This window comes from Pezoporus wallicus, unplaced genomic scaffold, assembly GCF_028554395.1.
Source record: "Pezoporus wallicus isolate ANWC-B61680 ecotype Strahan unplaced genomic scaffold, APGP_CSIRO_Pwel_v1 contig_9942, whole genome shotgun sequence".
Classification (NCBI taxonomy): Eukaryota; Metazoa; Chordata; class Aves; order Psittaciformes; family Psittacidae; genus Pezoporus; species Pezoporus wallicus.
Window position 1 is genome coordinate 530,858 of NW_026641239.1, and position 26,617 is coordinate 557,474.

The window sequence follows — 26,617 nt, forward strand, 5'->3', positions numbered from 1 at the left end:
ATAAAATTACTCCTGAGAGGCACATTTAGGCTGAAATGCCTGTGAAAAGATGGCAGTGACAGCCAACTCCAGCTCCATCCAGGGCAGGGCGATGTCCTCCCTGCATCCCTCCCAGAAAGCTTCTCCATGCAGAAGTAGAGCACAGTTTATTTTGTGTGCTGAGGTGGTGACTTGCAACACTCCACAGCAGCTCCTCCTCCCTGGGCTGTGCTATTACACCCCCATGCTTCTCTCAGAAAAATAAACAGGATTAGAAAATATCTTAACCAGAACATTTAAAGCACACTAGTTCATCCAACTTGGATTTAACAGTGTTTTTCCCTTTGCCCACAGTAACTAGCACACTTACCCACCTCACAGGGCTATATAATCAGCTTATGTCATTCTCCCATTTTACAGCTGAGGAAACAGATGCTTGGGAGAAAGCAGGACTTGCTCATTGTCACACACCAAATCTAGGGAAAAACCAGGATTCAGAATCCAGGCTCTTGGATCCAGGGCTGGAGCCCATTCTCAAGCTACGCTGCCCTGGTGAGCTATTTCACAACTGACTGAAGCATGAAAGCCCAGCCTGGATGGAAGAAGATGCCACTGATAAAACAGAAGGGGAAAGCAGATACACATCCCTATGCCACCAGCACGGCATCATTAACAGAAACTGGTATGGATCCACATAAAGAAAATACATTTATGTCTTCCTGTGCTGTGGCTCTGCTGAACAGGAACTAATGGTTGTAAGTGGGGCAAATCACAAGTGTAGATAAGGCCTAAAGAAACAGAAGGAGATCATGTTATGGAGGTGTGAATAATTTACTTCAAGTAACGCTCTGATGCAAAGAGAAAACAGCTTTCGAGAGACATCTCCACTTTTTGTCTCTTGCTCTCATCTATGGAAACAAAAGGCAAGACAGGAGTGGAGCACCACAGCATACTGGGGACCTATTCCCATCAGAAGCAAGCAGCCGGTGGGGCAGCAATTCTGTTCTGCCAGCTGCCACCCTTCCCTGCCACGGGCTGTCTGTGCAGGACAGGCCCTGCTGTGCCAGCTACAGGGTAAGAACAGGCAGAAAACAGTCTAAATCCAACCTCAAAATGAACCACCTCCAGCCAAGAGCCCTGCTGTGGGCTGTTCTCTGTAAGACGGGCAGTTACATGATGCTCTGCCTAACTTGATCTTTGAGGAAAGGGCTTGCCTTTAACCTGAAGTGTATCAGTGTAGTCTGGAGCACAAGGGGATTACAGTGCTGGTGCACCATCAGATTAAGTGTGGGCTTTCAAAAGACAACAACTGTCTGCTACTGCTGCTAATTCAAAAGCAAGCAGCCACACAAAACACTCCCACAAGGGAATCGATAATGGAGGGATAGCGGCAAGATGAGGAAGGTTCAGTTTTGTGTTTTCATGTGTTTTGTTGTAATGCAACATGCCATGATTTTTATTTATTCATTTTAATGAAAACAGCTTCTGACTGAGAGTTACCACCCTGTCAGCAAGGCCCTACTAAGCACAATCTGCATTTACTCTGTCAAGAAGTGCATTTTAAGCTCTGTATTACCAGGGTTTCACTCACTTGGAGGTTTTTGATTTATAAAGTGTCTCCATGAAGAAAAGCTGTCGCTATGTGCACCTGAGATTTCTCCTTCTGAGTCAATGCAGCAGCCAGCACCAGGTCAGAACTCCAGCTGCAGAGCGGTTATCCAGTCTGGCCTCCTGTAGAATTCAGTGCTAAAAGACCTTTACCCCTCTCCATCTCAAAGCAGCTTATACAAACCAGTCAGAGACATAACTCGGTGAAGAGGAGGAACAGCACAGGCTTGACCACAGGACAGAGAGCTACAAATACCTTTCCTAAAGCAGTTCACTTCCCTGTGGGTTCTGGGCAAATCACTTAATTTTCCCCATAGTTATCCACTTGTACAAGAAGGATAATTATACAGTTTCTTTCCTTGCCAGAAAGCAACTTGCTGTATTGTAGAACTTAAAAGGGAAGGGGCTGAGGTGTAATTACGAAACCTTTCTAAACTCTTCAGAACAGTCCAGCGCAGAATATCTACCTTGCCATCCCCAGCTCCAAACCTGACACTGTGACTTGGGAGCAGCAGTTGCTATTAGTCTGCTAAAGACAGCAATGACATTTTCATTAGCAGTAAAAACCTGAACATACTGGAAATGGAGCACCCCACACAGAAATCACTCAATATAGTCTAGTACCTGTCTATCATAAGCAAATCTATTCTATCCCCTGAGAAGAGGGAAGCGGAAAATAAAGGACAGACATGGCACCTCCTCCATGCCAGAGGGTGCATTTTCTTCATCCATCAAGCTTAACATACAGTTAGAGCCATCCTGTTGAAATTTTAGCAATGGGAAACTTAAAAGCTGCAGGCTACAGAGAAAGCACATTTCTGATAGCCCAGTATCTTCTCCCAATTACTCTTTGTCAGCTCACTCTCAAGATCCGTATCTCACTGAAGGTCAATTGTGGTTGAAAACATCCAGTACAGACTCATTCATGGTAAGAGTAAAAATAATGAAGACATATCCATCCCGAAACAGTGCATGTTCAAATCTAAGAGGAAGCCCAAATAAGATCCCTTTCTGATTTCAGCCAGCGGGACAAATGTCACAGTTGAGAGAGGGACAAGGGAAAGAAAAAGAGAAAGAGAGATTGTGTGCTTTTACAGCAGCCTGCAACTGCTGTCATGTCATCATTCCCCAGAGTGTTTGCCCTTCTGTGGAAGAGAGCTGAAAAAGAACAGTCTCACACACTAACTAGGAAGCAGCTGCCTGAAAACTCATTCTGGGCCTGGAGAATGGGAAAGGAGGCCACGGTCATCATCTTTCAACTCACTCAGAGGCACTGACATTTTTATTTAGGGGGTGGGAAGGTTTCAGCCTTGACTACATTGAGGTGGGTTTGGGTTTTTTTCCTGCCTGAAGTTTGGGGAGTTGAGCCATTTAGAAACCAGAAATACAGAGGACAATGTAAGTTGCTATACTAGCGTGTAACTATCAGAACAAAGGTACTGCAATACAATCACAAAAATACACTCATGAGCAGGCAATGCCTTGAAAGAGTCACTCTGAATTTAGCAACCTTCATATCAAAGCAAACAAATACCATGCAATGAATACACAGTATGAAAAGTCTAAAGATATCCTTAAAACACAACTGCTGATGAACTCGGGTTTCTGTGTTCTCCACAAACATTCTTCTATCACTGCACTCATCTCCTTTTCCTCACACAGGAGAACAGAATCTCTACCAACGCTGTGCAAACCACCTTGGGAATCTCAGGGACCATGGGCAGCATCCTGTGCTTTCTCTGCTGGACATCCTCCTCAGCTAAGAACCAGCTGTTGCTTCTTAGATCCAGTAAGACCACTGTATCAGAAGATATATAGAAATACATATATATATATACACACACACACACAAGAAAAGAAAGCACCACAACTCAAGGGTGAAAACTAGCAAGTTCTAGCACCCAAAAGGAAAGGTAGAAAGTAGACATTTAGAACAATTTATGTTAAGGGAATTATTTTAAAACAAATAGGAGAAATATTAAGATTATTCCAGAGAAATTTCCAAAAATGAATACAAGGATGTGAAGGATTTTTTCTTAACCCAAGGACGACAGAAGACAATTACATCTATTAAGGGGCCTGCAGAGAAGTTAAGTACTTTGTTTTCATTACTTTTTAAGAACAATGGGAAATTATTTGTCAAGGGATACTCTCTCATGGGAAATGAAGAAATTGCTTGCAGACAGAGAAGCCTCTAGGAAGAGATGATTTAAGGACCTTAGCAGTTCTGAAGCTTAAAAAGTAACAGCAGGGTTTTGGAACACTGACCTCATGTGGATGTACCATCCCACAGCAAGTGAGTGATACCAAGATAGACGCCACAGACCAAACAAGTGTAATTCTAGGATTACAGTTCATAGAGATTTGAGTAACGAGGCTGGACACTGAGACCAGTTAAAGGATAAGTATTTGAAATGGTATTACTCACGCAGAACAAAGCAGCAAAACAGCTCTGTAAAGGTAAATAAGATACCCTTACTCCTCTGAATTTGGCAAATGCCAAGGTGAAAAGGATCCAGTAGACCCAGCAGATACAGATCTGGGCTTTTGAACCACAATCTCCAGCTGAAGGACTATTTTAAGGTTAAGATTCTGCCAAGAAGTAAAAAGCAAGTTTCTGACCCAAAAAAAAATAGTATACATCTGTCTCTCCTGCAGAGAAAGGCTCTGGATGTCAATGTCAGAAATTGTGTCAGCATGCTAATACTCTGAAGTCAAGAGACAGCAGGCAGGTGGATGAACTACACGCTGTCAGTAAGATACCGCTTTGGTAAGATGAACGTACCAATCCCCTCAATACAGTGAGAACAGGTCAAGATGTGCCCAGCCAGACCCCCTTAGCACCCAGGAGGGCTGCAAGTCAACTCATCAATCCTACCAGCAACAAATACATTCAGTTGTCAGTAGGGTTCAATTTTCAGCCCGATCACAGCGAGCAGCTGCACAACCTCTGGAGTTCACTAAACAGAATAGTCTTGTGAGAGCAGCATGCTTCTTAAAGCAGCTTGAAACAACCATCAGACCATGCTCAAACAACAGCAAAGAGTTTTATGTTCACTGTCCACAAGGCCAACAACTGAAGCCACCACAGGAGACAAATCCATTTCCACCACCAAACCATTTTCCATATAGCCAGCCAGGCTCCTTTTCCTGATGCCTTTGCAGCTGGCACTCTTTGGTCATGCAAAACAATCCTTTTCCCTTCAGACACTGGACATCTGTGGTCCCCAGTGAGCTTTAATATGATTTGAATCTCTCCACTAGTGACTGGACTGAGGCACACGTCATGGGGATCACCAAACCATTACCAGTAACCACTGAGTTGGGCTGGAATTCACGCCAGTGATTTAGCTGGAAAAGGTCCCATCTCAATATCCTGAACCATCCACTCTCCACATACAATTTGTTCTGAAATTACACCTCAGGGATCTGGCACCCCCACCCTGCAGGATGAGCCTCTTCCCATGCCAATGGTTTAGACAACATTAGAACAACAGGAGGTTGTTCCTTGTTTTCCAGTGAATGCAGTTACCAGAGTTTTGTCCCTGCTTTATGAAGAGCTGATCCAAGGGGCTAAATCATCCAGGAGGAAAGGATGAACTTCCATAATGAGAAAAATTCCTTCCCACAGAGTTCCTGCTTCGCTAACCCTTCTGCCCAGGGTCTCAGAGCTAGGGAGAGAAACAAAATGTGAAGCACCCAGATCCCAGGCAGCTTCCCTGGCTCCTCTATGCAGACGCAGCTTTCTCATGTTATTCTTGGTCAGTAAAACTCACTGGAGAATGAAATCTACCCATGCCTTCTTCAATCCCTTCTACCAAGAGTAATGCTGGTAGGTGATCAATTCCTTCCTCTGCCCAGAACCTGAGGTAGTTCCAACCATGCCAGGTTCACTCCAAGCAGCATCTTAAGGAGCAAGAGGCATAGAAATTCTTTAGCTTTCCTCCATGCTTTCCCCGAGCCTGTTAAGAGTTAGATGCTGCTTGCGCTACTTTCAGCCACTCTGCAACTAAAAGCGCAGAGGCCACATGGCCCACCCCCTTGTTCCATTAAAGGAAGGAAAGAGGGCAGTTCTGCAAGGCAGCAACTAGAATTGTCACACATTGATGTAAAGCTCGCATCAGTGCCAAGGTAATGCCTTCCTGCTGCAGGCACATCTATCCATCTCTGCTATGGTCCATTTTTAGCTATTGCTGTAAAGGTTTCTTTGACCTCCCTGCACTTGGGTTATAGATCATAACGATTTGTGTAGGTGTTTTCTGGGGTTTGTTATTCTGAAGAACTGGAAGTCAGTCACCAAATATAAAGAACTAAAGAGATTAAAGAGAAGAGAAAGAAGCCAGGTTTAGTGACCACAGTGCATTCCATAGAAGAGACTCTCTATAAAAGGACTAACCATCCATCCCACCAGGGCAGTTGCGATGCACACATTTTTGGCTACTAAGGCACTGTGCCTCACATGGCAGTAAATCATCTACTGTTTGGCAGATCATCTCAACACAAACACTACTGAAACCAAGGAACAAAAGCATCCAAAAATTATTGTTCTAGGATCCACTTGCTAAAGGAACGTTCAGCAAATATAATATGAAGTAAGCTGGCAATTCATAGAAAGGCTGGAGACTCCAGACCTTCCCCACCCCAAAATAAAGAAACAGTTCTCCAATCCATAACCTGCTTTGCAGAAAGCAAAGCAGCAACCAGCCTAAGGTGCCAGCACCAGTTCTGAACATGCACTCAAAGGATTCACTCACCAATTAACATTGATTCTTTCTGGTACTCTTTGCTGAGGTGGCAGCGCTGGGTCACACAGGACACGTATCTCTCCAGAACATACCAGCACATTTCATAGTAGAAAGGATAACGGAATTTGGCATGCACCTGAAAGCAAGATCAACACTGTCAGTCCATGGGGAAGGCAGAGAAGTTTGCAGCACAAGGGCCAGTCATCATTCTCATCGTGTTATCAAGAGCACAAACAGTATGCAGGAGGGGGAGGGGAGAGGGTGGGAGCAGAGTGAGATGTATGCCTTCAGCATACCAAATGAGGAGCCTGCCTGCCTGCCTGCCATGATAGCATCATTTCTTGGTTCACTAATTTGTATCCTCTTGGGGTGGTGGGAGAGGAAAGGGTTTGTGGTTCTTGGGAAACCGTGGAACTGATGGATGGCCCCTACAGCATTATTTCCCTCCTGTATAAACATAGGGTGGTCACATACAGATGTCAGTCACTAAAACTCGAGTTAAACTAAAAGTGAGTTTGTTTTATTTCCTGAACACTATGATTCTTAGCAAAACGGTAACATTACCTAAAATGAGACCAGCAGGAAATACACCTTTTACAATTACAGTCTTCACAACAATTTCATTAAACAAATGAGCACACAAATTCTTGATTACTGGTACCTACACATTAAAAGTAAAAATCCCTCCTGTGGTTTACACATTTGCCACAAACAGAACAGAAAAAGCAGGGTTTTAACAAAAGATCCTGTCAAGCTGTGCACTTTTTCTTACATCTCAGACCTGTTGTTCTCACACAAAAAGCTTCTTCTCCAACACTGTGTATTTGTGAGGTTATTTCAGATTCAAAAGAAAACAAAGTGGGTTTCCTTCCTTTGCAACACAGTTTTCTATCTACAGGAGGTCACTGTACCAAAGAATGTGGGAAGCTCCTAAAATACAAGACCAAATGCAGATTTACAGCGATTTGTTAAAATGTATGCCATACACCTTGCATGCACTGGTACTTACACTGCACACTTCTTTCTCCTGTTGCAGGCTTACACGCATGCATTGCACTGGGACTGCAGGAACTGCTTTAAGGCATTCTGTGTATATTACCAGCTCACCTAGCCAAGAGGTATCCCCCCACCTTTAATGGACTGCACCAGAAAGGAGTATTAACTTAGAAAGCCCACGTTTAAAAGGCAAAACCAGAACAACCACCCCACACATCACTCCAAACCCCAAAGTCTGAACAGAGCCATTATCCCAGCACCTGGAAACTCAGATTCTGCAAAGCAGGCACTGCAGAAACTTCTGCCTGGTGATAAAAGCAGCCTCCTGAGCTTGTCAGTGATTTATTACAATGCCCATATGTGAGAACTGTCCCCAAGGTGGACAGTCAAAGAACTTGTCTCTGCTCCCAGGGCACAGAAAGCACACCACTTTTAGTAGTAAATCAAAATGCAACAAAGGGGAAATATCCTGTATTGTCCCACTAAATGGATCACAGGGGAGGATGTAAATACTCCATGGCAATTCCCCAAAATTTAGATCTCATAAATTCAACACAAATGTAGCTCATCTGAGCTGTATGTTGCTATGGGTCACGCATCCAGTGGTGCTGCACCTTTTCCCATGTCTCCCTGTGAGGTTTGTTACCAAAAAAAAAAAAGGAGGGGAAAAAAGACAAAAAAAGGCAAAATCCAACCAACATCCCCCTAAATGTGAGAACATTTAACCCCAGGGCCTTTTTGCATTGAAGAACATCTTTCCTTTGGTTTAGTTCTTTGTCATAAAGAAGAGATCAAGTCACTTATCACTATTATGGAACACAGGGGAAATCAGCCATGCTAAAATATATGCTAATAAAGGAACTCAAATTTGTCCAAGAGAGCACTGCAGGAAACAAAATTTGCAAAGAATTGACTTACAAACAGGGAGCCGCCTTCCACCCCTCAGCCTTCAAAAGGTTTTCAGCCACATGCCTGGGAATATTAAAGACATCATTGCTCAACATTTGTTGACAGATTCTGAGCTTCACCAAATTTAGTTGTTACCAATGTTAATTCAATGTGAAAGACAAGGAAGTAATGCATGCAGTGCTCCCATTATGTATATCAATCTTTAATATTCAATTTGAGTTCCTAATTGCCTCGCTATCAATGTTCCAACCCACAGCAAATCCCTCCATGCCTCTGTAATGCGCTAAGTGCTGGGAAGGCTCTGCTTTTACAAACCTTCAGAAGGAAGAGCTACCATATGCAGCAAGAGATACTGCGCAAAGATCAACAGTGCCTTCTCCCTGTAAAGCAAGTCTAAGAGGGCTTTAAAAGTCTTTTAAAGTTTGCCTTATGCAAAAGCATAGAGAATGATGTTATTTAGGATATCCTTGGACATTTATTCATTATAATGGATGGGAACTGCGTTATGTACATGTCCATACTTTTTCCATTGTACACTTATGGTCAAATGAACCCTTATGGGGAGGAGGAATAAAAGAAAGAAAGAAAGAAATTAAAAATGTTCTGTGATGAATTTAAAGTGTAATATCTGATACAGACACTGCCAGAGGACTAAATCCCCCACCAGCAGAGAAATACATTGGCTCATCTAATAGGCATTTCCAGCTCTAACTTCTGTGATTAATAATTTACAAGCCACTGAATATATTTTTTAATCATTCCTGTACAGCAAGAAAAATCCTCTCTGGAATATGATCCATTTCTGCAGTGGAAAGGGAAATTATTTGAGAGACTTCTATCCCCCTCCAAAAACCAACCGAAAAACAGAAACAAGGCACATGTTTTCCTGAAGAAAGCGTTACTCTCTTCCACAATGTCCGTTAAAATCATTACAAACTCCACTTGTGTTTAATCAATCTAATCACAACATGGAAAAACAATGCCTGAGTGTTTATAAAATAATGAATCTATCCACTTGGAATGTTCTTTTACACTTCTGAAAACACAATCAGTAGCAAACACCATCATCTGTGAGTGACCACCTTACATATCTATTTTGAGTGCTTCTGACCCCATTCATGCCCTGATACTTTAAGGGAATTAAATTCATACGAGTTGGGAGTAAGTTGGATGCATTCTTCCTCTTCAGTGCTACAGAGCTGTAGCATCCCTATGCCAAGATGATGGATCTCTGCATGGCATTCTGTTTGCCGTTATCCAAGCTGGTCTAGCAGAGAACTAAACAGCTTGGCCTGTTTGACTAGCTGTTAACTGACCTCCAGGAAAGCCAGACTGCAAAATACGAAGCTCTAACTGTAACGCTGGAGAATATTTGTTTACCTCAATTGCACATTAGGAGCTGTTGCCAACAACAGACATGGGTTTTATTACTCCTTAAAACTATTTCTAAATGGCTATAACCCTCTTCAAAAGTCTCCTAGGGATATGAGAAATTAAGCTGGAATAAGCATGACAAGTATATAAACCAGGCAATTTTATCAGGCTGTAAATCAGCGTTGCCGTTTCAACCATGTATTTATTCTTGTCTTAGCTGCTAAGACAATAACAACTACACCTAGCATAAAAACGACTCCAAGTATCAGCAAAGATGATTAAGCATTATACAGCAGGTTTAAACACACTGAAATGTCCATAAAATCATCTCTGTGCAAAATGAAGATGGAAAACACACCTGTATTACACTTTGCTTTGAGTGTGGCAAATTACTTAGCCAATCCCATCACGTAATTTACTTCTGTGCCGTACGCAATGGGGAGATCAATACTGATGAGGAACTCATTTGCAGTATGTTCACACTGGTGAATGTGTGCGAGCTACACACTGTGCTAAGCCTGCTACAGCAGCCAGGGGATGAATGGGATTATTTGAACAAAGACATTACAAACTTTGATTACTAAAGCAAACAAAGTAGTACACGCTAGAACCCTGTTTAGAAAACATTCACCCCTTCAAGATTCCTGTGATATTTTTAGGTGGTGTGGGGTGTTATTTCTAAATAACAGTACTGATGTGCCTGTCTTTCATCATACCTCTGCATGCCTTAGTTGCACATCTTGTATTTTGAAGAAAATCTAAACCAAAACTGACAAGACAAAAGGTCTGATTTAGGACTTCCAAATGCGGCAGCACCCCCTTCCAAAATGCTGTGACAGGACATTTCCAAAGAGGCAGATGCCCAACTGCCAGAACCTCCCCAGAGGATCAGGCTGTTAGTGACTTTTAAAAGGCATTTCAGTGTAACTGGCTGGCAAGTTCCTAAAAGTCAGCAAAAAATATTTGACTGTTACAAGGAATTCTGCCTCCTGGTATAAAAGCTTAAGAGATCAAAGCTGCACCCAGCTTCCCAAGGAGAAGGGCCTGACATGAAGCACTACCAAGCAGTTACAACCCAATCTGTGTGATGTTGGGTTGCTCAAGTCCTGTGGGAACAAAACAGCTTTTACACAACTTCAGGAAAAAGAGCATTTCCTTCCCATCTTCCCCATAGACATGAATAGAAATAACTTGTTTCTGGCATTGATCCTTCCTCCCAGTCCCCTCCATTCTCTGCACAAGTTGCCTCTGCTTCTGGCAGCAACACACCCTCCCCTTAAGTTCCTGCGGCCCATATATCAGCATATATTGCTGGTTCTGATTTACAATGACTCTGAAAACCTCCCTGTGCCCTGTCTAAACACAGTGAGCCCCTTCTTGCCTCTGCCATCATAACCTTTTCCTGTCCAAGTCCCTTTACACTTCCTGAAGGTACTGGACAGCCTTTCCTCAGGACACCTGCTCAAAATCAGGCCAAACTCCACTCCAGTTCTCTACCTCCACTTCTCTCTGCTACACTCCCTCCATTCCAATTCCCCTGAATTTCAGCTTTTGTCTTCATCCCTCTTCCACTGAAAATTCATTTCTTCTGCTTAATATTCCTTTTCTTCATTAAAATCACTCCAGGAAGCCAACTGCTCCCATCACTGTTTTACAATGGGAAGATTACCAGGCCTTGTGCACCCTGCAAAGTAAGGGAGGGTGAGGGGAAGACCCCCCTCCTCTCATCTACTCAAGAGATGGATTTCAAAACAATACACATTTCCTCCATGCCTATGCACTCTCACTGCAAATAAAGCAATCTGGGGCAAAAGCCCACCTGGAACCAGAACTGTGCCCTCTTGTAGAGGTGAACAACAGTGAACTGTACCAAAGAATTGCAACTTCCTGCTATTTTGCCAGCCCCAGTCTTCATTACCATCACAACCAGCACTTGTACCAGTGGTTGACCACCACTGGCTCAGTGCAATGCCTCCAAAAGTCAGCCGCAAGGCCCCCATCCAAACTTGCGCATACCACTGGTCCATTTTTGCACAGGAACGCTACAGTTGCCTTGCACAGCTTATTTAACAGCTTACTAAAAGAGTGGCACAGCATTCAGATTCTGCTGCTTTATGAATCTGTTAAGCATATGATGACTGGTGTTTATGAATCAAGGGTAACCTTTTCACTTCAAACAAGGAGGCCTCACAGTAACCTCCTCCCAAAGGCAACACTCCTTCCATCAGGTAGATGCTACAACCAGATGAACATCACAGTGGTCAAATTAATGTCCCACCCCAGATTCTTTATATTCCAAGAAATTCTTGTATAGTATTGAGTCATTGTAGGAGAAAATCCTGCACAGTACATAAGAAACATGTGGTTTCATACACAACTTCTTCGTAGCTTTGACAATTCAGCTGTGGGCAGGAGAACCATCCTAGTCCCATTAATTCTCCAGGCCCAGATATCCACATCAGGTGTGCAGAGAGAGATGATAAGCAAGGGGTTACTGGTGCTGGTACAAAGGTCTGTAAAGCGCAATACGTTTTCATGCAAAAGGGAAGGTGTTTGATGGAAGTTTAACAGACAAAAGACACAAAAGGGACACGTCTGTGGGATGCAGGCAAAACAGATGAGTAAATCCCACTAAAAATAGCCAACATTTGAAAGTCTCATTACTTCATGTTTACCTTGTTTCAACAACTCTGACACGGAGATCCCCTCACTTCTTGTTTGTCAGAAGGGAATATGACAGGGACTATGACAGATCACAGCCACAAAGAACTGTTCAGTTAAAAAGAGAATGAAGTATCCTTACCCTTGTTCTGTCCTCAATTTCATAGATGCGAAGCTGCATGGGAACATTAAAGCTATGCAGGATATTTCCACCAAACACCAGAGAATCTACTGGAGTATAAACCGCATGTATCCACCCTAGAGAGGGAAAGCAAAGAACTGAGAATGCCTCATGCTATGTAGCATTACAGAGCAACTTACAATCAAGTTTTAACCACCCCGCAAACCCCACTCTGCAGGGGATGAGAGGTTAAAAGGTTAAATGGTATCCTCACAGCCACATTTTAAGACTAGTCATAGGAGAACAACATCTTATGATGTACAGTCTTAGAACCCTCTGTAAATTGGGTTCTTCTATTTATTCACAGCACAGTTACAGTGTTTACTGGGAACACACAAGCTTGTGACTCAACCACATCCATGACTAAGAAGTAAATTCAGTCTGTTCAATATACTTGGCTCTCCGATCTATCTACTGGCACCTCCAGTAGGGTTGCAAATCATGTTAGCAGTGGTGGTGGGCAAGGGCTGTGGAACTGAACTGAGTCACACCAAACTTTTCACACCAGCCCCAGAGCATCCATCTTCAGATGTCAACAGCTTCAAATGATTACCACCAGCCCTCCTTCAGAGGTGAAAGTTTCACATCCTATTATCAACTTCCTGAAGCAACCAAAAAGGTTTTCACTGCAAGCCATAAGTGAAGGGATTTAACGTTTCTAGTACTGGAGCTGAAGAGGCTGTTCTGACCCAGTCCTGCAAAGGACTGAATTCATCTCACAGGCACCAAAGCAAAGGAAGAAAACCCAGGCATAGCAGTTCAGGCAGCCACACTCCAGCTCTTTGCTTTCTGCATTGTTTGCTTGGTATGTCAGCAGCTGAAGCACTGGCTATGCAAGACTGCAGCCTCTGATCTCTGCAGTGAAAAAGGAATTGATCCCACTAATGATCTGGGACCCACAGAGACCTGACACTTTTTTTTCTTCTTTTTTAATGAAAAGCATTACAATTTATAAGCCAGCAGACAGCAAAGCAACAGAGGGGGCAGTCAATTTTCTCCTCACTGTGCAGTACTTTCCATTAAAGCTGTGGCAGCTTTCCTTCACTTCCAGAGCAGGAGTGAGGGAGCAGGAAAATGCCATTCAGTGAAAGGGTTCTCCAGCCAGCAGCCACGAACGCTCTGCTCTGCACCAATCTTTACACCATAAAGGCCTGTAAGGCTGCATCTGAGAAGTCCTTGAGCCACAGCAGATAGCAAAACTGGGGCTTTACTTTAAGAGATTATTGGTAGGAGAGAGACAGGAAGGAAAAGAAATCAGCACGTCAATTTTCTCCCTGGAAACAAAAGCCTATTGCTCTGGAGACATGTCTCTGAATTTCAGAATCAGGATGGTTGTGGTTGGAAGGGAGCTCTGGAGGTCCAACTCCCCTGCTCAAGCAGGGCCACCTAGAGCCAGCTGCCCAGAACTATGTCCAGATGGCTTTTCAGCATCAACTAGGATGGAGACTCCACAACCCCTCTGGGCAACCTGTTCCAGTGCTCAGTCACAGCTCTGATTCCACATGATAAATGTCATGCATATAAAAACAGCAGGTGGCTCAGAGCTCTGGCACTCTCGGGATTATTGCATCTTTCCTGCTCCAGTTAGTGTAATTTTGGTTACAGAGTCACTCACAATGATCCAGCTTGTTTATTACTTCCAAATCAAGAACAACCAACCACAGAGGGAGGGGATTTTGTCACATAAGGGTAGCGTGGCAACTATGTACATCAGTACTCTAAAAACTCTTCAGGGCTGAGGTAGTTCACCACATGAAAGACATCAATCTGTACTAAGAGCAAACTACTGGAAATACAAATGATCTTCCTGATCCTAGTCTTCGGGAACGAAAAAAGATCCAAGATCAAGGAAACTGGGGCCACTGCTTCCACTAGGTAATCAAAGATTGATGTGTATGGGGGAAAGAATGGAAACCATGTGCTGAAGTGTATCTGTTGCTGGGTCCCCAAAGCCAACTTACTGGGTAGGTGCTGAAAGACGGGGTCAATCTGTGTGACAATTTCACCTTCATTGTCAGGTTTAGAGCTGAACAAACTGAAGCTCAGAAAAGTGCAATGGCCAAGCGAGTGGTGGCAGAAGACAAGCTCAGAAACAGCCAGTTACAGCAGAACACTGACAAGTCCTCACTGGAACTTCCCACTGCAGTTCTCTCAGCACAGAGCAGTCAATGTACTGCTCAGCAGACGCATTGGAGCTGGCAGTTCCAGCATGTGTACTGGCAGCTCCAGTAAAATAACTTGTTATTTTAGGGGAATGACCAACATAATTCTAAATACAGTTTGTTATCAAATATTAATAACCTCAGTAAAGGGAGTAACTGAGCTGAAACCTGGCTTTTTAGTCCTGTATGAAAGGCAGAAAGGAGATACCCTTAATTCTGCAAGAAATAAAAGGAAATTGCAGTTGTTCCTCAAGTATATGATTTTGCTATAACCACGCAGTTGCCTCCTCCTATAAGTCGTATTTCCTTAGTGAAAATTTCACACTGGAGTGCAGTTGTTCCATTGGTTCTTACTCTTTGGGTTCCACTGCTCACATCTTCCCTGACCTCTCGACTTAGCCCCCACTAGATGTCAAGGGTCTCTGTGTTAATAACCACTCTACTTCCTCAGTAGCAGCCCCAATACTTCGGGGTGATGTGAAAGGGTCTTTCACTGGCTTGAGCCAATGCCCCACAAATGGTGTCCCAAACAAATCCTAAACAGAAAGATTAGCCAACATTAATACAGTATTGTTGAAGAGCTGGCAGAGGTGCAAACCAAAGGTCTCCTGTAAAGTAACTGAAACACCCTCTGGTTATGCAGATAATGTATTTAATTCCCTACTTACATCTATAATCCAAGTCTAAACTCATCTTAGAGTTAGTACTTCAGCTCCTAACTTCTGAACCAACTAAACACCGTGTCTTTCAAGAAGCGCCTGTTTCTAGTAAGAACACTGAAAATGCTGCTTTTTATGAGACGGTTCTCAATAACAAAACCCTGTGATGAAGAAGCACTAAAATCCATCAGGGTTGGGAAAACACAAATAAACCAGAGACCAAGCAACAAGCAAAAAGCCATTAACTGTAAAGTCCTTGGAAGTAAAGTTCGTACCCACAGCCAAAGCAAGGTGTGGGATGATTTCCAGGCATAGCTCAGGGATGCATAAGGACAATGCCTATGGGTACCACCCTTTCACTGTTGAACACATTGAGCCAAGTCCCAGGGAATCCCCAGATCTACAGCAGCTCATGTGCTCCCACAGGCAGGATCCAGCCCACAGCCCCTCTGCCAGCTACAGGACACAGCCCTGTCTGAGGAGTTACCTGCTCAGAAGAGATTTTGACCACTCAGCTATATCACAGTTTTCTGATCACACACTGCATCCAAAAATAGCTTTGACTTGCCTGAGGAACATACATGGAATATTAAAACTGCAGAGACAAAAGCATAGGACACTATGGGCAAGAGCAGACAAAAAAGATGGCGCATTGACAGGGTAGGAAAACCACAGGAACTGGCACAGATATTAAAGGGGGGGTAAAAATCCCCAAACTCCTGTTCTAATATTAACAAGGCTGTGTAGAGAGAAAAACTGAAGAGGCCAGCACCACAAAAGCAGGAGGAAACAGGTGAGTAGAAAACAGTAAAGAGCTTCCATAAGGGTAATATAGAATCATAGAATAGTTAGGGTTGGAAAGGACCTTAAGATCATCTAGTTCCAACCCTCTGCCATGGGCAGGGACACCTCACACTAAACCGTATCACCCAAGGCCTCGTCCAACCTGGTCTTGAACACTGCCAGGGATGGAGCATTCACAGCTTCCCTGGGCAACCCATTCCAGTGCCTCACCACCCTAACAGGAAAGGATTTCCTCCTTATATCCAATATAAACTTCCCCTGTTTAATATTGCAGAACTAAGCTCTGAAACAGATAAGCTTGGATGGCACATTCAGTTCATTCCCACAGCTTAGATACAAGCACTATTCAGAAATAAACTGAGGATGAATGCTCACTGTGACCATTAACAAACAAGAAAACCCATCCTTAAAGCTTCCCAATTGCAAAGGTTTTTTAAAGAGGAAGACAGAGCTCCAGAATAGAAGCAAGCTGCAAGTATGCACAAGACAAAAGGGACAGCCAAGGAGTTGCTTTAAAACCATCCACACCAATACATCTGCCTGTCTCACCTTCAGCCATGCCATTGCTTTTCACTGGATGAACTGACAGGTCTGTTGACACGTACGATCACATCACTCTGTGCTGTCGTGTCTGCTCATGTATGTCTGCATCTTTCAGCTCTCACAGCAAAACCTTGCCACCCAGCCTCTGATACAGACACCTCTGAAGTGAATGTCACCAGTTCTCCCCTCTGTGACTGCTTTCTACCACTGACACAAACCCTGCTCCTACTGCACAACCCTGTGTGTTTCACGGCTTAGTGCAAGACAGGAGGTAACATCTCTCCCCTTGGTGAGACTCTCAAAAACTGTAATATTCCCCCCAAAAAATGAAAGAAACACAGAATAAAATGGCATAATTTAATTTTTCCTTAATGATAAAAAAAGGACAGGCGTAATATCATGAACAAATAGACTGAAAAAGTCAAAAGTCAGTGGAATAAAGTATAGTTCACTTTTGGCTGAAAGAAACAAAAACACATGCTAAACATTATCTAAGGCTACAATTAAATCCTATACGTGAAAGACACACACTGTGTGCTTCAAGGATTAGTCATGAACCAGAAAACTCTTCCCCATGGCTGACCAGTTTCAAAGCAGCCTGCGCTGATAGTGGAAACAACTGAGTGGATGTGGATCCAGCCCACCCTTCCTTCGCAGGCTGGTCCCAGAGCTGGAGCAGTGGAGCAGGTCCATGGCCATGGCCACCACACAGTCCTGCCTTGGGAGCCATGCATCAACTATGAGCTCAGCTAAATGGGGATAACAGCTTTGGGAGTCCAGACACTGTGCAGTCACTGATCACTGTCCTTGTTTCAAGCCTCAACAAGACAATCGTCCACTTACTGTTTTCCTCAAGTGTTTTTTCCTTCCTAAAGCCATCCTAGTTTATGAAGCCAAGCCAACATCGAGCAGGAATTCTGTTCAGGAGGCTCAGAAATACTCTCAACTGATTTACAGTTAGGAATTATTCCACCACTAAGATACACTTGAATATTTAGATGTTATCTTCTCTAGTAAATCAAGAAGGTAAAATTAACAGTAACAAAAGCTCTTCTGAACCGTTAAAAGAAAGATACGATCTCATTATCTTTTGAATTTTATAGAACAAGTATTATTAAACACTACAAACTTGTTAGAAGATTTCAGGGGGCTGCAAATTCCTCCTGTATCTTCAAGGATGCAATCATCCATCCGAGAGCAATAAAAAAGACTATTAAGTTATAAAGCTATGGGGCAACCAGACTATTAAGTTATAAAGCTATGGGGCAAACAAGCTCCAAGCCAAACCCATGGTGCACCTGTTTCCATTAGGAACTGCACATACATTTGCGATATAGAAGGCATATATATTTTCCTGCAGCTTGGGGTGGAATAGATGAAATTTATATGTCTCAAAAATAAGAAGTGACTAAAGAGGCAACCTCAGAGTGGGCACGGCCAGCAAGTGAAACACTATTTCTCTCATCTCAAAAGAAGGATGATTGAGCTGTAATAGTGCCCACGACCAAATGTATCAAGAAAACATCATGTTTACAGTTTTAAAGTAAAACCCCCTATTCATTCTGCCCCAGTAGTACAAGCAACATGGCAACTCTCAATCTGATACCATTTGATAAAAATTAGGCAGAGCATTGCAGAGGAATAGAACTAAAAATCCAACATTACACTGTCACCTCCTATCTGAAAGCAGACACCAAGGGCAAAAAACTCTCCTCTCTGATCCTCTCCACTGATTTTCATCACTTGGTCCCTAAAGGTTCCAAGCACGGAGCTTCCATTAATGTCACTGGAAGCTCCCTAAACAGGAAAAGCTAAAGAGCAACCAAAAATAGCCAGGCAGCTCTGCAGCCCCAGCATAACTCCCTGCAAAGATTTACCAGTTAGATTTTAATAGCCTGTCATTCTCCTTGCTATAAAGACTCTATGCTACCTTCTGGCCCCATCACATAAGAATTCACCAAATACTGACTGGCAGAGCAGAGGGGACCTAAGACTGCACGCTCCTAACGGGCAGAATCCTACTGATAACCACCGATACTGCATCTGAAGCACTTCAAATCCTTGCAAATGGCTGCCCAGAGTCCAGCACAAACTCCTGTCTCCTTTCCTTCCCAAAAACATTTATCTGAAAAAGCCATTATTTCTGTATTTGACTGGAAGCAAGAACTTTGGAGCACTCTCATGTTACCATAATAATCACCACAGACCAACAAGAATACTGTGTTGAGACTGTGGCTTCACCTCTCAAGAAACTGAGAGACTATAATAGCATCTTTCCATGTCAAAGGCCCCAAAGTGCACTATAAAGAACATAAGTAAAGTAAGACTAACAGCTTACTCCTCAGTGGAACATTACCAACTCTGAGGTGAAGCACAACTGTTGTAAAACAGCAACTCTAGCGAGAACTTTGGAGAGGAACCAGAAAGGGACACCATGCCCAGTTTACATTAAGTTACCCTGGTCTGGACTTTGACCATAGGAATGTCTAATAAATCAGCACTGCAAATTTCTTCTACAATATCTAATTAAGTGGCAAGTGACTTCTTGGACCGTTATTTTATGGACCGTGTAGTGGTCTGTTACTGAAACCACTACCCTCAGACTTAAAGGACAAGAGTCACTCAAAATGGCCCAGCTACTCGAGGATTTGTGCTCCCCCACAAACACAGCTCCCTGAGCTACCAGTTCACACACAGCACACTTCATCTCTTCAATACACTCATCACATTAACGCTACATGTTTGGAAAGCCTACAGTAAGAACACGCATGCAGAGTGAACCCAAAACCATCTCTGGCCTCCGATCAGCAGCAGAGGCTCAGGAGACAGTAAGAGACAGAGTAACCTAACCCTCGGTAGTATTCACCATCTCCTATCAAAGCAGTGTGTATGCAAACTTTCTTATATCAGCCACAATGTAAACCCTGGAATCAAACTGTACCCCCAGTTAAGTGTGGCAGCTTCCTTGGAGCTCAGCAAAACTGTTCTTCACAAAGAGAGAAGAAAAATCCAAGTTTATCCATATTCTGGCAGACCACATTATCAGTAACAACCCAGAACTGGCTCGAATTCACCTTTTCAAGGCACAAAATGATTACACTCTCACTTTACAATAGTAACAGAGACAAATCCTGCAAGACAAATTTTCCACAAGAGACTACTCCCTGGCCTGCTTTTCTATGCCCCAATCCTGCATGTGCAAACTCTTTCGAATGTGAAGTGCAAGTCTCTACACCAAGCATATATATACATATGTATGTATGTGTGTGTGAAAGGTCTTCGAGAGATGCCTAGTGGGAAATTGAGGAAAAAAGCAAAACAAGCTCAACAGATTTCAAACTACTGCAACACCTTGTCTGTGGAGGGCAAGGACAATATCCACGTCAAAGCTCTACCACTTACTATCAAAATGACATATTCAGCAAGGCTAAAAGACTCAAAAGAGCGAGTGGATTGAAAAAGGATTCATTTTTTATTTTTATGTATGCTGAATTTTGAGCTTGGGTGTAGGTAACAACACGGTTCAGGAGTACACAGGAGAAACTAAGGTGGTTTTCAGATAATCCAGATGAAAGGGAACTCAATGCATGATGTGCCTACAGTAATCCCGAGCTGTACAAACCCAAGGGATGCTGCTCAAACACTGTCCCTGGTGATGAGAGATACCCAAACTGCTTCTCCACAACACCTCCGCAATGAACTCCAAACTTCACACATCCTCCCTGCAAGTCATCACTGGACACGCTCATGGTATGGGAGAAAGCTACAGCACAGTATTGTCCAGTAGTATTATGCTTTTTCTCCTCCAGGTCATCACAGTTTACACCTGAGAAGAGCAGCACACTCTATAAAGAGCTTCCCTTCTACCTGGCATGTAGGTCAGATAGGCAGTAATTCAGTATAGCAGAGCAAGATGTGTTACCTTGACTAAATTTCACCCGTGTCGAACGCTTACCCAAAGATCAAACATTGCCCATGGTAACACACACAGTGAAAACACCCCCAAGGCTGCAGCATTCCTTACTAAAATCTTCCTGCATAAGGACAAGTTCTCCCCCAACCTGGGAAAACAACAGTCAAGTTTCTACAGAAAAAGAAATACCCATTTGCTGACCCTGGTAGCAAGTACAGCTTCCTCCCTTCTTGAACCTTCAACTGGTTTAACATCTTGAATCCACATCTAACCTCAGCAGGGCACAATGTGGTACATATCTATCAATCAACAACTATGCTGACACTGGCTTGAACAATTATATTAATGGAAGAGGCCAGATTCCTGGTTGATTTTATCACTTTACCACAGACTTTACCAGAGTTGATCATCCTTGACTCATCAGTGGGAACTGGGAAGGTGGGAGGTGAGAACTTGTAACGGTGCTTTGCTTGTTTGAAGAAGTCCCATGAGGCCATCAGGAGTACAGCTTGGCTCTGATGCAAGGACCCACACAGTATCCCTCAGAAGCTCACTTCCCCCAACCCATACTTCAGAGGGACTCCTAAAATGCTGCAAGAGGCACCCTGGCCTGAAACCACTCACTATGCTGACAATACTTTGCTCAATTTCTCCTTGATACCAGAGCTGTAATCGTGTCTCTCAGTGCTTTGCAGATTAGCAGCACAGGTAGAAACTAACTGGTTTAAACTTAATCCTGAAAGGCTGATGGCAGTGAGGGAGAGGAAAATACCAAGGCCCTGGTGAGCACTATAATTATGCCTTCTGCAAGAATAATTCCCATTCTTGTCCAAGTGGTTTGTAGTTTCAAGGATTTACTGGATCTGCTGCTGATCCTAGATTTCCAGAGAAGCCTTCCATCTCCCACAAGCTTGTGATTTCACTCCCTCACGTGTCTTGTTACAGTCTTCTCTACCTACTTCATCCTTACACTGCTAGGGTATAACCACCCCCAAAAGTTACTTAAAACCAGGAGCAGAGCAGGATATTGCATGGAAAAAGTCCTTTCCTGAAACGCTCTCCATTCACAGTCCAGCTGAGCACTAACTGTATCAATTCACACTTTCTGTGACCAGACCTGTAATTAGAACGCATTTTCCTCATGGATGAGTTGAGGCTGCTCAAGACTTTGTCAGGCCCAACGGAAAGTATGGGACACAGTGGTTTTGTAGGCACCCATTACTGGAACCTCAACACTATGAGCACTTATAAAGTACCTACAAAACACATTCAAACATTAACTAATGTGACAGGCACATAAACCAGAGCAAAGGGGTTGTAGGAACTGACCTATTTTACACAGCCACGCTCAGTTCACTGACCTGGAACAGCCTTTAATTAGGCATTTCCATGCTCTTAAAACAAACATAGAAATAATGCCCTTTCACATAAATAAAGAGATTTGCAAATAAGTTTTCTGAATGAAATGCAGCAGAGCCAAAACCCCTGAATCCATGAGGTGCTTACAGAGGAATTATTCATTTGTGCCTTTCAACTAGCCTGAAGTGTTTGAGGTATCAGCATTTCTGTACTTTGGGCCTTCCTAAGAAAACAGAAACTGAAGTCAAACTCCACATTTGGAATCACTTCAGCCACCATGTTACAGCTGTGCCCTGTACAAGCTCCCACAACTTGCTGTATTCCAACTGCTGAGCATGACTAAACTAACATACAGAAAGTCTTATTCGTAGGAGGCTGCTCACAGGGGAATGAAGATAAATACAAAGATGCAGTAACGGGATCTAAGCAAACAGCACAGGCACACTCAAACACCCAGTTCAAACAGTAAGAGCACATTCTGACCTGTTTCAAGGGAAGACCTAATTCCTTTAATGGATTAACTCTTCCACCTTCAAAGTCATTTTGCCTGTCACCTCCCAGGCTGATTCTTACCCAATACTTACACTAACAACGCTCCCTAGTTGGCAAGAACATTGTTGCTGTTTTCCCATAACCTGCATTCTCTGTCCCCAGGACTGAAAAAATAACAATCCTGCCTCCACAGAATCATTCTAGCACTGAAAAACTACCAAGCTGTCTTCCTGTCATGCACAACAGCTACCTGTATTTTTCACTAAACAGACACAATGTGCTCCATCATTATAAACCAATTTATGGTCCTGTAATAGCCAAAGGAAGCAAAGCCTGATACCATCTCACTATCTTTAATCCAAATTAGGCAGGAGGAGAAAGGGCTGAAGCCACCAGCCTTGAAAGCAGCAACTGTTTTGCTGCTTTGCAAGAAGAGCCTGAATCATCCAACCCAGCCACTGAGGTGGGCAGCAGTGTAAAATTAAGTATGGCTGGGCTCCTGGAAGGTGTCCAGATTCACACAATCTCCATCAGTAGAAATTCTGAACAATTATGACAATAAAACAAAGTTGTTTTCCCCAAGAAGCAACCCTGAGGGAGCACAGGGCCTGCTCTTCCATGTACTGGAATCTCCACTGAGCTCCATCAGGGAATCAAGACCCACCTCTGGCTATAGACAGAGGCAAAGCAGTAGGTTACTGAACCTACTGAACCCAGGTGAAACCTGCCAGGAGAGATCACAAAACCAGTCTATTTTTCCAACAAAGCCAACAACAGCAAAAGTCAGTGTGACTCTGATAAGAAGGGGTGGACTGACAGCCCCAAAGCCCCAAGTCCTCTCTCCTTTTCCTCAGTACAACACGAGATCATGGCATGCACTTCCTCAAAGCACACTTCCCATCAGTCTGGATTTCAGTCTGGAAAATTAAGTGCACTCAGTCCCTAGCCTTCCTTCTGCCACAGCAAATGAAGAGTCAATACAGAGTTTAGAGGTGAAAGATAGTTTTACAAAGAGCTGTTAAGTCAACCACAATCCCAGCAACTCCAAACCCAGGTAGTTAACAAGTGCTACCTGAAGGAATGAAGAACGTATAGCCTTGTTTCAGCTCAATTCTTTGGCATCGTTCCACCCTGTCTCCCAGAAAGATATCACTTTGCTTTCCTGAGAGAACCCATTCTTCATAAAGTTCTAGATTCTGCAGAGTGGGCGGAATCAGCCAGAAGATCTAAAAATAGAAGAAAGATTTAACTATTACCACCAGTCAACAAAAATACAGAACAGAGAGGCTCCAACAAGGTTAGCACGTGTTAGACAAACGCACATGGAACACCAAGCCTGCTTTCTGCATGAAGCACAGGTTTTCCAGGTATTGTGCACAGAAGCAGAGAGCAGACAGCAGCAGCAGTTAGTCCATGTGCTGGATGTGGCAAGGTAACTGTCAGTTGTCATCTCTCTTACATGAAACATCTTACTCAGAATATGCCGGCATAGTTTACTCACTGTTTAAAACTGTGTGTTGGTACAGTACATCCTCATTGGACTATATAGATGAACAGTACCTGTGGCCTACTTATTTCAGTTCCCAAAATACCCTGTCTATACTACAATTGGAAAAAGCAGCTTAAAAACAGTGAAGATGCAAATGTAGCCATCCCTACTGTATATGTTAATGCTTCTATATCCTGTAGTATTTCAGTTCCAGCATAAACCGCATGTGCACACTAAAGGAAAATGAAATCTCTAAAAGAAAACAGCAGCTCTAGATACAGGAGACTTGAGGGCACTCTGACCCAACAAGGGTATACACAGCCACATACTCACTGCAAGGCACTTCTATGCCATGCAGCAATAGCAAGCCTAAAAGCACCACCAACAGCAAAGAACTCATACTGTATTTCAAGTAAACTACTGGTCTGTTTCATGAAGGTGAATGGTGCCCTTCTAATTCAGCAAACCCTGTGTACATCAACAAAGGGAGCTGAAATGGAGTGATCGTTGACTAGCCCCCTCCCCCCAGAAAAGGGGTAAATAAAGGAAAAACTAAAGCAAGCAACCCCTCCTCTCCATAAGAGGCACAGAGAAATAAACCCAAACATCAAACACGGTTCACCTACCTTCCCCCCACGGAAAACGTGATACCACACTGAAGTGCCACCAAAATCAATATGAAAATCAGTGAAGCATCCTTTCACACTCATCAAACAGTACCTGTAAGCAGAGTGAAAGACAAAAATGAATCAGGCTGAAACAGTTTCTTTCAACATCTTAATTTGCAGAGGATAACTGTATGTGCAATACTACCGCCACCAATTATGTTCCAGCATTTACAGAACTGGTTTTGTCTCATGAATTAACTATAAGTAGGTTCCTGCTGAGAAATGTTTGTGTTTCCTATTCATACAACTGGAATGAAAGTTTGCAGAGCTAGGAAACACAAAACCATTAAAAGTTACACTGTTCAGAAGTATTTCTTATGCCATGGCCAGTCCCCTGGGTGAGCTGGTTAATGCTCTCCTCCACCACCCGAGAGACGTAACCTTCACCACAAGTTGTACACAAATGGCTTCAAACAGCAAAGTTTTAAAACATCTCATTTGCTTAATAAATCCTCCTGAATGTTCTTTACCTACTTGCTATTTTTGCAGAGACTGGGGGACAGAAACCTCATTTGGCAAATTAACTCCTTTTTGTTCACATTTCTAGGCATTTCTGCATCAAAATACATCAAGAAACGAGCTGGCAGCATCACTAAGTATCAAATCCACTCTTTTTTTAACGCTGTCTTGATTCAGGTTTTCAAAGCAGTTTAAAGTCAGCATCACTGGAAAGAGATAAGAGCTTTCATCTCGTTCCACGAATCTCAAGACTCCAGCCACCATCTGTAACTAATGGCCGAATTACAGCCGCTCTCCTCACTAGAGGCACCTTTGCAAACGCAGGAAACACACACCACTTAACCCACTAACCTCTTTTCCTTGTTCCGGTCTCCGTTTCATGGCTTTTTTTTTTTTTGGTTGGGCTTTGTTTGGGGGTTGGGATTTTGTTGGAAAGGGGATTATGGAAATAGTGCGAGCAAGGGATTTGTCCAAAAAAAAGAAAAAAACAAAAGAGGAAGAAAGAAAGAAAAAAGACTTCATTTAACTGTATCTTTTTCTCATCACATTCAGGTAGAGAGAATCTCAGCAGTATGCAGACGGCGTGCAAAAGTCCCTCTAGATGATAGGCTGGAAAGGACCTTACCATGTGTCTGCAGAAGGCTGGCAAATCAGAGCGACTATAGGTACATAAGAGCCCGCTGCCTAGCAACCACATCCCGAGCCCGAGTTGACAGAATGAGACGCAATGCTGTCATGAAGACAGTCAATTTGTGGGCTTCAAAAAAGGTCCTGCGCCTTCATCTCACAATTAAAACCCCTCCTGGTGCAATTCCACGTCTCTCCTCTTGCCCGATCTGGAATTGCGTTGGGTTTTTTTTTTATCCTTCGGAAGCAGGAAGAGAGCTTTTTCTGCCCCTGGGGTATTTCAGATGCTTCAAAAATCACAGCTCGCCAAGAAGCTGTCTACACTCTCAATATGCTCCACTTCAAAATATGAGTCCTTCCCTCCCAAACACAGCTCTTTTTCTTTTTTTTTTTTTTTTTGGTTAATTTCTCCTTTTTCTGTTTTCTCTACCAAGATGTTGTTGATTCCAAGTCAGATAGAATTTAAAAACAATATAAAAAGCCCAGAAAGGAAGTAGCCTTCCTTCCAGCCAAACTGCACAAAGTCACAGATTGAATAATTGCTCATAAAACACACACAAAAAAACCCAACATGGAAATTCTCAGTTTATGGGCACTGTTGAGTATTAAAGGTTCATGTTGGTTTCAAGTAAGAAAATCCAAATCCTTATGGAACCAATTATTCTCAGCTTCCAAAAGGTCAGATGTAAAATACATCACACTAACAAAATTCTTCTAAGACAGTGCTACCTACCAACAACCACCCGTTCACATTAAGAGATTCCAAAAGAGCATAAATGGCCCAAGCATTTGCAGGTTTTATTTATTCCTCCATAGTCCACAATCTAAACTTGAAGCTGTTAATCTGTTTGTGTTCAGAGAGGAAATAACAGATTGAATTCTCTGTCAAACCAAAGCGCTTAAGTTTTGGGGAGAAACACCAAGGTGGATGTAGCTGTGAAAACGCAACTCTCTTTTCTTCCCCCCCCCCCCCCCCATTTTCCCTCTGT

General features: G+C 43.1%; 1 protein-coding gene across 14 annotated transcripts in view; it reads right to left on the reverse strand.

Moving 5' to 3' along the window:
- KDM2B (lysine demethylase 2B) overlaps positions 1–26,617 on the reverse strand; it is a 118,312-nt gene that overhangs the window by 49,484 nt on the left and 42,211 nt on the right. For 11 of the 14 annotated variants that reach the window (XM_057422641.1, XM_057422639.1, XM_057422642.1 and 8 more), the window contains 4 exons: positions 24,501–24,594; positions 23,458–23,611; positions 12,415–12,530; positions 6,342–6,468 (listed from right to left, as the gene is read on the reverse strand). In XM_057422641.1, coding sequence (XP_057278624.1) covers positions 6,342–6,468; positions 12,415–12,530; positions 23,458–23,611; positions 24,501–24,594 — 491 coding nt within the window. Of the gene's footprint in view, positions 1–6,341; positions 6,469–12,414; positions 12,531–23,457; positions 23,612–24,500; positions 24,606–25,352; positions 25,576–26,361; positions 26,473–26,617 lie in introns of those variants that run through there. The other 3 variants (XM_057422651.1, XM_057422649.1, XM_057422650.1) reach the window with 3 other exon arrangements.